The sequence below is a fragment of the Haliotis cracherodii genome, unplaced genomic scaffold (genome assembly GCF_022045235.1).
Source record: "Haliotis cracherodii isolate W230 unplaced genomic scaffold, xgHalCrac1.p SCAF_23, whole genome shotgun sequence".
In the NCBI taxonomy this organism is placed as follows: Eukaryota; Metazoa; Mollusca; class Gastropoda; order Lepetellida; family Haliotidae; genus Haliotis; species Haliotis cracherodii.
This window is the reverse complement of record NW_027266279.1, coordinates 4506110-4516114: the sequence shown is the minus strand read 5'-3', so window position 1 is coordinate 4516114 and position 10005 is coordinate 4506110. Positions and strand designations below refer to the sequence as shown.

Sequence of the window (10005 nt, the reverse complement as noted above, 5' to 3'; positions counted from 1 at the left end):
ATTCTGATGGAGAATCCCCATAGGGTTCTGATAAAGAACAAAGGAGGTGAATATACTGCAATGGTAATTTAATCATCTCACTATAACAAAGAGGCAACAATGGCAGCTGATGGTGTCAGCTTCTGTAGTGAAGTTAACAAGGTGTGTGACTGGTAAACAAGAACATCCAACTTTCTTCACTTCTTGATCCAGTTAGAAAAATAAATACTAACATATTTTTAAAATGCATTTTGCTGAATGGACAATGTTGAATGAGAATTTTGTAGAATTTTCCTATTCGGAATATTCTATAAGTAATACGTTACCACTGTTATACCGAGGCTGTTGTCTCCCACAACTGCTGCTATAGCGAAATTTACCACAGAGATCTCAATTACCTCATGCAGCACGTGCGTAGCCACCTAGCTGCCATGTGACACCCTTCACTCTTGTCTCTTGCGAGAGCAAGTGCTCGGGGGACGGACGGGCGGGCAGCAGCCCAGTGGTAACGTATTACTTATAGAATATTCCGAATAGGAAAATTCTACAAATTACATTAAGTAATACGTTACCACTGTTATACCGAGGCTGACTACCACAGTAGGCGGTGGGGAGCACCTACAACCCGAATCCTGACTGCTAGCGTTCCTTCCGACCAGCGGAAGTAAACACCAAGGCGGAAGCACTCGATGCGCATGCACCTAGCTAGGCGTTACCCTATAGGAATACCAAAGCACTGTCAAGCGCATACCGTAAGGCTCAATCGTCATTGCCAAAACGATTGGTGACTCCAAACGGCCCCACTGGATAGGTATTTCATCGCCGCAGCGGATGAGAACACTGTATCCGCGTGAGCTTAATCTTAGATCAGGTTAAACAGTCGAAAAGAGGGAAATTAATTTCATTCAGACCGTATATCCCAGAGCAAGCCTACTTAAAGTATGCATTAGGCGCGTGACCTAATTCCAGTATTTGTAAGCATGCATCACAAGGTTGGGATACACGACAGACAATTAAATACATAATTGTCAAAATACAAATAAGGACAAAGCACACAAAAAGCCGCCCTCACCTGTGGTGTGAGTGCGCTGGTTTGCGGGACCCCAACTCCTGTACCCACGGCAGTGGGAACATTGGAGACGACCCAGATTGACCACCGTGCAAGGTCTGACGCCTGAGGAGTTCGGAATTGCGCTGGGCACACCCCTTAGGTGCCCGCTTGCACCGCGATCCGCGGGCCAAGACGGTGCACACTCTCCACGACGGCATCAGCGACCTGTTTGAGGTAATGATTGGCAAACACCGAGTCAGAACGCCAGTAACAACCTCGTAATATTCTGCGAACAGAGATATTCGAGTGTAGGGCAAATGTTGCCGCTAGCGCCCTGATCTCGTGCGGGTTTGACCCCGCTACCGGTAACCCCCGAGACCGGTACGCCAGATTGATGACAGAACGAAGCCACAACGCAATCGAGTTGCGAGTTATGTCAACCGTGCGATTAGGGTTACACGATATGAACAGACGGTCACGCCCTTGTCTACGTTCATTCGAAGCCTTAAGATAATACTTAAGGGCCCTAACCGGACACAGCGCTCTGTCCTCAGTATCAGCAGGATGTAAGATTTCTTTGAGTGATCTTACAGTGAATTCTCTCTCCGTTTGCCCGATTCTCGGCGACGAAGCCCATGAGCAGGCCCAGGCGGACCGCTCATTCGTCACCCCTATCGAATCGTACCTTGGCGACATCGAGTGCATGAATTTCAGATACACGTGCCGCCGTGGCAAAGGAGAGGAGAAATGCTGTTTTCCAAGTCACATGCCGGAACGAAGCACTATGCAAGGGTTCATACGGAGCTTCCGTAAGTGATTGCAACACTAGGGAAAGATCCCAGGCCGGTGCCCGAAGGCGGCCCTTCTTAAGATCGTGCTGTTTGAAACCCTTGATAATACCCCGTATCACCGGCTCTTTGGAGAGACTGGTACCCATAGCAACGTCCCGTACCGTAGCAACGTCCCGTACCGTAGCAACGGACGAGACATAGTTGGCAATGGAACCCCCGGAGAGTTTCCGGGTCTCTCGCAAGTGAGACATGAAACGAGCAATATCCTGCACAGATACCTTATCTGGCGAATGAATGTGATGTTTACAACACCACTTCGTGAAAATAACCCAACGTGCATTATACACCTTCTGGGTAGAATCACGATGCATACTAACGTATGCCCGAGACGCCCGGCGAGAAAAACCTTTACTCCTCAGACGCTCGGTGACAACATTCACGCGTGCAGATTGAACTGCCCTGCGTTTGGATGAAGCTGACGGGTGTGAGGGTGGATCAAGAGATCCGGTCTCACAGGCAGTGGAAGTGGCGACTGCGTGACCTGGGTCAGCAAGTCGGGGTACCACGATCTGTTCGGCCACATGGTCGCGATCAGTAACATTCGACAGCGAACTCCTCGAAGCCGGCTTAGAATGTGTGGTATCAACGCTGTCGGCGGGTAAGCATAAGCGTCCAAGCCCGTCCAGTCTACCGCGAGAGCATCGTGATCGATGGCCCTCGGGTCCGGGACTGGTGATACAAACAACGGGAGTTGATTGTTGAACCGCGTTGCGAACAGGTCGACCATCGGACGACCCAAACGTTCGCACAGCCTCTGAAACACTACTGGGTTCAGCATCCACTCTGTGGGGCTCGGATCCTGAGGCCTCGATAGAGCGTCGGCCAGTACGTTCCGCACACCTAGGATGTGACGGGCGCGTATCTGGCACGGGACACTGTCCACCAGAGCGTAAAACTCGAACGTGAGATCAAGTAGCGAGGGACTGTGGGTTCCCCCCAGTTTGTTCACATAGGACACTACCGTCGTGTTGTCTGTCGCCAGCATGAGCCGGGCGTCGACGAGATGATGCTTCCAGAGATTGACTGCGTTGATCACTGCCTTGAACTCGAGACAATTGATGTGAAGACCTAGTTCGTCTACGCACCACAGCCCCGAGCTCACCTCCCCCTCTAGATGGGCGCCCCAGCCCACTAGAGAGGCGTCTGTATACAGGGTCAACGTGGCCCGGTAGGGCCGCATAGAGACTCCTGATACGACATTGTAAGGGACCGTCCACCACTCCAGATGCGGTCGGAGCCGATCCGGGAGGGCGACGGTCGCACTGTTCACCTCCGTAGCTAACAACTGGATTAAAAACCGTTGCAGCGGGCGGAGTTGGAGCCGACCCCGTTCGGTGCAGGCCTGGGCTGATACAAGTAGCCCTAACAGCTGTTCCCAAAAGGGAACAGTCTGTTGCACCGCTAAGACTTTGGCAATCATCGCCTGAATTTTGTGCCACCGGTCTGGGGGGACAAAGAGGCGATGGGACACCGTGTTGAACCGACCTCCGATGAACTGCAAGTTCTGAGAAAGGGTTAACTCGCTCTTGGGGAGATTGACAATCCACCCCAATTGCTCCAAGAGCCGACGTGCGAAAACGAGATGGCGTGACAGGGTGTCCGTCATTCGATTTGCTACTAGCGAGTCGTCCAGGTACGCGAAGTACCGGACACCCCTCCGGTGGAGGAACCCCACTATGGGGGTGGTTAACCGGGTGAACAGCCAGGGAGCGGATGAAAGACCGAATGGGAGTACAACCCATTCGTAGTGCCTGCCTTGAAAGACAAACCTGAGATACTTGTGATGAACCGGGTGAATCGGAACATGCAGATAAGCATCCTTCAGGTCGATCGAAGCGAGCCAGTCGGCCGGCATGATCAGTGCTTTCAGGTCCGCCAAGCTCAACATTCTGAACTTGGGCGGCTTGCGCAGGTAGAACTCGTCCGAGTTCGGCACTGTCCTTCTTGGGAACTAGAAATATCCTGGAGTAAAACCCCGGTGTTATTTCTGGTAGAGCTAACTCCCGAACTGCCCTCTTCTCCACCAACCTGCCGATGGCATCGGCGAGGAAGGGAAGATCGGTTTCCGAATAGAAACCTGCCGACGGGGCAACTGTGAGCGGCGGATTCTCTTTGAGATCGAGCCGATAGCCGTACCGAATCAAGTTGACCACCCACGGGTCGTCGAACACTTGTTCCCAATTCTCCCAGTAACTCTGGAGTCTGGCTCCCACTGGGGAAGGAAAGGGGGGCCTGACAGGCTGCGGCAGGCGCAACTGTTCAGGGCCAAGTGACTCGGGTTCGCCTTAGGGCCAACCGAAGTTGGCGCTGTCGGCATACGAACCCCTCCAATGAGGGTCACCTGGAGGGGCCCTTGCCGTCCTTAGACGACTTGGGCTTCCCCCAGTTCCCCGTCTTCCCGCGAAAGGGCAGCTGATTGCCCATACCGGAGCCCTCAGGGCGGGGCTACTTCCCAGAGGAAGAAGAACCCGACCCCTTAGACCTACCGGCTGCAGCAGCCTGGGGCGCGCTCCGGTTAGGAGCGGCACCCAGGCGCCTATGCAGGGACCCAACAAGAGCAAGTGTGTGCCGAGAGTCCTCGGCAACGTACTCCATGGAAGCATTTAAACTGAGCAGGCAGTTGTAAATGCGCTGGTCACGGTCCGTGGGAGAACCTTCGACCAGACTGGCCGCTGCAGCCAAGTAAGTGTCTCCGTGAGACATGGAGTGCCGAGCGAGGGCGTCCAGCTGGTGCAAGGTAGCTTGCGTTACCGTAGCAGCCGGTGGGGCACGGACACCCAACCGCTCAACATGGGCCTCCGCGGTAGGACCAGCCTCGGGAAAGGCAAGGTCATGTACCGGGAATAAACCCTTTCTCCACGACGTCGGAGGCAACGGGAGACACCGACCGGAGGCCGCCGCGAAGGCGTTCTCCAAGGAAGGCTTGATACCGCGCAGCAAGGTTGATGCGGGGAAAGCCATGTCGGAAGACTCATCGTATACCTCGGAGGAACCCACAGTCGTGGATTCCCCGCGGCACGGGCCGGGGCATGTCCTCAAAGAGGTCATAAACCATAGCCACGCGGTCCTTAACCGATAGCGGGAGCAACGGTTCGGGGGAAGGACCGGTGACCACGGGAGCCGCCGCCGTACCGGTGGACCCCGCGGCTGACCCCGCGGCCACCAAAGTGGCCGGGGACGGAACAGCCAGCGGCCTATCCTGAGATAAGGCCGCCAGCTTGGAGTCCACAAGTTATGCAAGTAATGCAGCGACGGAATCCCCGGACAGCCCACGGGCCGCCAAGGGATCCGCCGCAGCCGTGGTGGTGGTACCCGCAAGGGGACCCCGACCGGACGAGCCGGCCACCACAGGGGTGGAAACGGACTGCACATACAGCCGGTAGCGCTCGCTTGCGGCACACCCCGCAGCTCCTGGTTGCGGGGGTAGAGGGGGTGGAGGACGGCGAAACATCCATGTCAGACATTTTGTTTGTACTATGAACAAAGAGCAAAACATGGTTACAACACACGCACCACAAATAGTCACAAACGAGTATTTTCACAAGAAAATAAACGAGCAATGGGAATATAGAACATACACATATAACATATAGAGGAATAAGTGATGTAAAAACCCCAAGATATACTAGAACAGGGGAACGTAAGACGCAACGTGCATACGAGACACCCCGCAAGTATATAGAAAAAAAGGGTGGGAAAAATATTTCCTTTTGGCGGGAAAAATATTTCCAAGCGTAGTTACAGCAATCGCCCCGTAAAAGCACAGTTTATTAGAGAGAATAAACAGTAATAAATATCACCGAATGGTCGGAGAAACAGGAACGCTTGAGCAGTTTATTGTACGTCTTGCAAGAGCAAGCGAAGAGACAAGAGTAAAGGGTGTCACATGGCAGCTAGGTGGCTACGCACGTGCTGCATGAGGTAATTGAGATCTCTGTGGTAGATTTCGCTATAGCAGCAGTTGTGGGAGACAACAGCCTCGGTATAACAGTGGTAACGTATTACTTAATGTAATATATTATTTTAATGAATCATTTCTAAACTGTAATAAGATTTTTCAACAACATTCTTGTTGCGGGGACCTGTTAATCCAGAAACTTCATCTCCAGAAACACAAGGTGAAGCGCTTATTAAAACCATACATGAGAGTATTAAAGATGAAACTATCTGCAGATTGGTGAAAAAAACACCTGCTCTGTGGGTGTTTAATGGCTCAGGAACGGTTTGTGGTTACCTACTCCGGCTGTAATGAAGTGAGCCACATCTGTCTGGTGAGGAGTGTAGAGAGGACAGGGAAGAGAGAACAGAGATAATAAAAAGATCTGTAGAATTTCATCAGTGGAATATATTAACAAAGAGGTCTACTATTCTGAAGTGTTTAGAGATCTCAATCCTCTCTGTCGCGGTGTCAACTTGACTTTTCCACCCTTGCTGCGCTTGTTGACCGGACTCTTTGCGGAAAACGTATTATCAATGTCATCCTCTGCCTCAGATCCATCACCACCTGAAGCGACAAAAGACTGAGTGAGTTGCAACTCTTGTGGCACCGTAGACTACAGAGTCATCCTACACCACCACAGACAATAATCTGTGGTTTGTTTGTTTGTTGTTTAATGCCAATATAATTCCAGCTATATAAGGCCATCTGTAAATAATCAAGTCTGGACCAGATAATCCAATGATTGACATCATGAACATCCATCTACGAAATGGGGATAAGATGACATGCATCAACCAAATTAGCGAGTCTGACCACCTGATCCCATTAGCCACCCCTTACTACAAGCAGTGGCTGAAGACCAATTCTAAACCAGATCTTCACAGGGCTCCATATCTATGACTGAGGAGCTACTCACCATCTTTAACATTGAACAGCTCTACATCGCTTTCTTCATCAGAACTGAAGGACAGTTTTGGTTTTCCCTTCAACTTTTTCTTCTGTTGACATTTTTGTTGGGATGGACTGTCATCAAACTCACAATTTTCCTTCCCTGTGTTGCGCCGCCGTCGCCCTGAAAACACACAATTTAAAATGCAATGCTCAACAATCATATTATTCTTTCCTGATTTTCTAAGACAAATCTATTTCATGATGTTACGAATGTCCAGGGTGAAATTTCATTTGTTTTTCTTCTCCACTGCATCTGGAGCAGGCTGCAGGTATAACACAAAGCAGTGACTGTGTCCTGGGATTACCATGTTACAATTGAAACATACTTTTGGCTAATGTGTATATAGCGCAGATTTGGGATCTGTAGCGTACATAAACAGGATGTAAACATGAACATCGTGCAAAGTGAAAGTAATTTTATATTAATTTGTTTATTATAAATCTGAATTATATTTATGAGCCTCATTGTGGAATATTTTACCATCTTGTCCATGGGAAATCGAACCTTGCTGTCACACAACAATGGATCATGAACCCGACAAACAAGTGATTGAATCAGTGAGCCCCAATGCAGACTCGCAGATGAGTACCTACCTGGTGTTTTGGCAGGTGTCTTGTGTTTCCCCTTATGTGATGCAGCAGCCCCTGATGCCTTGCTTGCTTTGTGGGCGATCTCATCATCCTCTAACCCCTTGTTGCGACACCGTTCTATACGTTCCTCAATTTCATCAACAATCGTCTTCAACAGAAAAAGATTGCTCAGGGATTAATACAATATATAGAACTCTTGTCAACATAAACCTGGCTATTTCACAGTTAGCCATGGGTTTAACTGTGAAATAGTCAGGTTTATGGCTATTATACAATAGGGTATGTGTATAGAGCTTATCACGCGAGTGTGTTTGGGGATGGTAAATATCCTGCATTAGGAATAAACATTGTATTTAGCGAGCCTTGGCGAAACGGATATCGTTTTTATCCGTTGGCTTTATCCTGCCGAGAAACCAACCCATTATATGATAAATAAATATACATTCAGAAATCCCTTGATCAAAGACTGCGTCAATACTCCCTATATACATACAGAAATCCCTGGATCAAAGACTGCGTCAATACTCCCTATATGCTTACAGAAATCCCTGGATCAAAGACTGCGTCAATACTCCCTATATACATACAGAAATCCCTGGATCAAAGACTGCGTCAATACTCCCTATATGCTTACAAAAATCCCTGGATCAAAGACTGCGTCAATACTCCCTATATACATACAGAAATTCCTGGATCAAAGACTGCGTCAATACTCCCTATATACATACAGAAATCCCTGGATCAAAGACTGCGTCAATACTCCCTCTGTTAATGATCATGAGAAGGTAACACATTTTTGATTGTTTGTGTGGGTTTGTTGTTTAACGCACAACATTCCAGCCTTATGATGCGGGACTTTTCTACCCTGTGTCCTCGTGGTCTAGTGGATAGAGCGTTTGCCCCGGACGCATTATACCAAAAGAAGTTAAAAGATTGTACTTGTTACCATGTCTGGACGAGACAATCCAATGACTGATATTATGAGCAATGTCACATGCCATCAGGGTACATTGACATGCCATCGACAATGTCATCTAGCTTGAAAGTCATTTCTAACCCCAAATCTCCATGGGTTCCCAATTTAGTAGCATCTTCGGGACATTTCTACCCTGTGTCCTCCGTGGTCTAGTGGATAGAGCGTTAGCCCGGCCGCATTATACCAAAAGAAGTTAAATGATGGTACTTGTTGTTACCATGTCTGGCGCTTGGCATTAGGGACAAAAACAAGGCTGAGATTCCGTATACTGTGTCTGAGTGGGGAATTCATGTCAAACTGTGGCATGGTGCCAGTGGGCTAGCACTATAAATTCGTCATTAGTTGGGACTAGTACAAGCAGACACACACACACACATGCATGCGTGTCACTATATGAGTGCAATAATCTTGAAAGCAATGTTAAACCCCATTTCACCTCACCCACCTCACCCACAGGACATCTTTGATAGACACATACAGGCAATAACGAGGAGAACTGATGACAACATCATATAAATGCAGGAGATATTACACACCTTGGCCTCTTGTTTCTGAAAGGACCTGGCTTTGCTGATGATGGTGAGGAAACAGTTGTACACAGCATCATCGGAGAGCTTGTCTGAGTAGCAGGAGAAGTTCTCCTGCAGTTTGCGTATACTCTTCTCGTTGTAGGACAGCATAGACAGACAGAAGGACAGGTCTCGTGACTGGCGTTCCACTCTGAAACACATCAAGGCCATTTCATTGAGATGGGGCACGGCAGTACTGTGGCCATTGGCCTACAGACACTTCACACTCATTCGATGTTAAGCCATTATTTGTTGGATCACTGATTTTAATTTGTCAAAGTCACATGTTGGAGGAAGGAATTTTTTGCAAAAAAGCTGACATTCTGCCATGTTTATTAGGTTTGGCACCAATTATTACGTCAAATTATGAATTCGCCATCTTTGGCACGACCTGCTGGAAGCTTCTTTTTTGGCCATTTTTTCTCGGAAGATAAAGGAACTTAATTTCGTATATCTGTGTATCAAGGACAAGGGACATAACTCTTGAGTTACTATGCAAGGAATTTCACTTCCTCTTGGCAAATTGGCAAAAAATTAATGTCAAATTTAACATTTGATTGATTGATATATTTAGTTTTAAATAAGATACTATGATGGGAGGTTTGTATTCTCAGTTCCCATGTTAACATGTTGCTACACGAAAAGCGACGTGTTTAAAGAAGTATTTATATGTAAAACAAATGAACCTGAGAATTAATGGCATGTGTTCAGAAATTGAGTTCCCAGGATCAGAGTAATCAGTTAAATTTAACTATTTGGAGGCAAGGTACAAAGCAACAAAGAGGATTGAGAAAGGTATAACAGCCTCTGAATGCTTACCGTGTAGCTCTGAACCGATGACAGATCTTCTCAACCAGACTCTCACACTGCTTGTCCTTCTGGATGAACGCGAACAAGTATCTGGAAGACACACCATTACATACAGCAGGATACATACACACACAGTATGTTTGGTGTTTAACGCCGCACTCAGCAATATTCTTGCAATACGACAGCGGTCTGTAAATAATCAAGTCTGGACCAGACAATCCAGTGTTTTACATCATGAGCATCAATCTACACAATGGGGATACTATGACAAGCATCAACCAAGTCAG

At 48.3% G+C, this 10005-nt stretch overlaps 1 protein-coding gene across 2 annotated transcripts in view; it reads right to left on the bottom strand.

The window, feature by feature from the left end:
• Positions 1-6095: 6095 nt before the first annotated feature.
• The window catches only part of LOC139471593 (condensin complex subunit 1-like), a 36894-nt gene continuing 32984 nt past the window's right edge, over positions 6096-10005 (bottom strand). For both annotated transcript variants that reach the window (XM_071253971.1, XM_071253970.1), the window contains exons 30-34: positions 9728-9808; positions 8876-9059; positions 7367-7511; positions 6738-6893; positions 6096-6385 (exon numbers count right to left, since the gene is read on the bottom strand). In XM_071253971.1, coding sequence (XP_071110072.1) covers positions 6246-6385; positions 6738-6893; positions 7367-7511; positions 8876-9059; positions 9728-9808 — 706 coding nt within the window. In that variant the 3' untranslated portion in view covers positions 6096-6245. The remainder of the gene's footprint in view (positions 6386-6737; positions 6894-7366; positions 7512-8875; positions 9060-9727; positions 9809-10005) is intronic.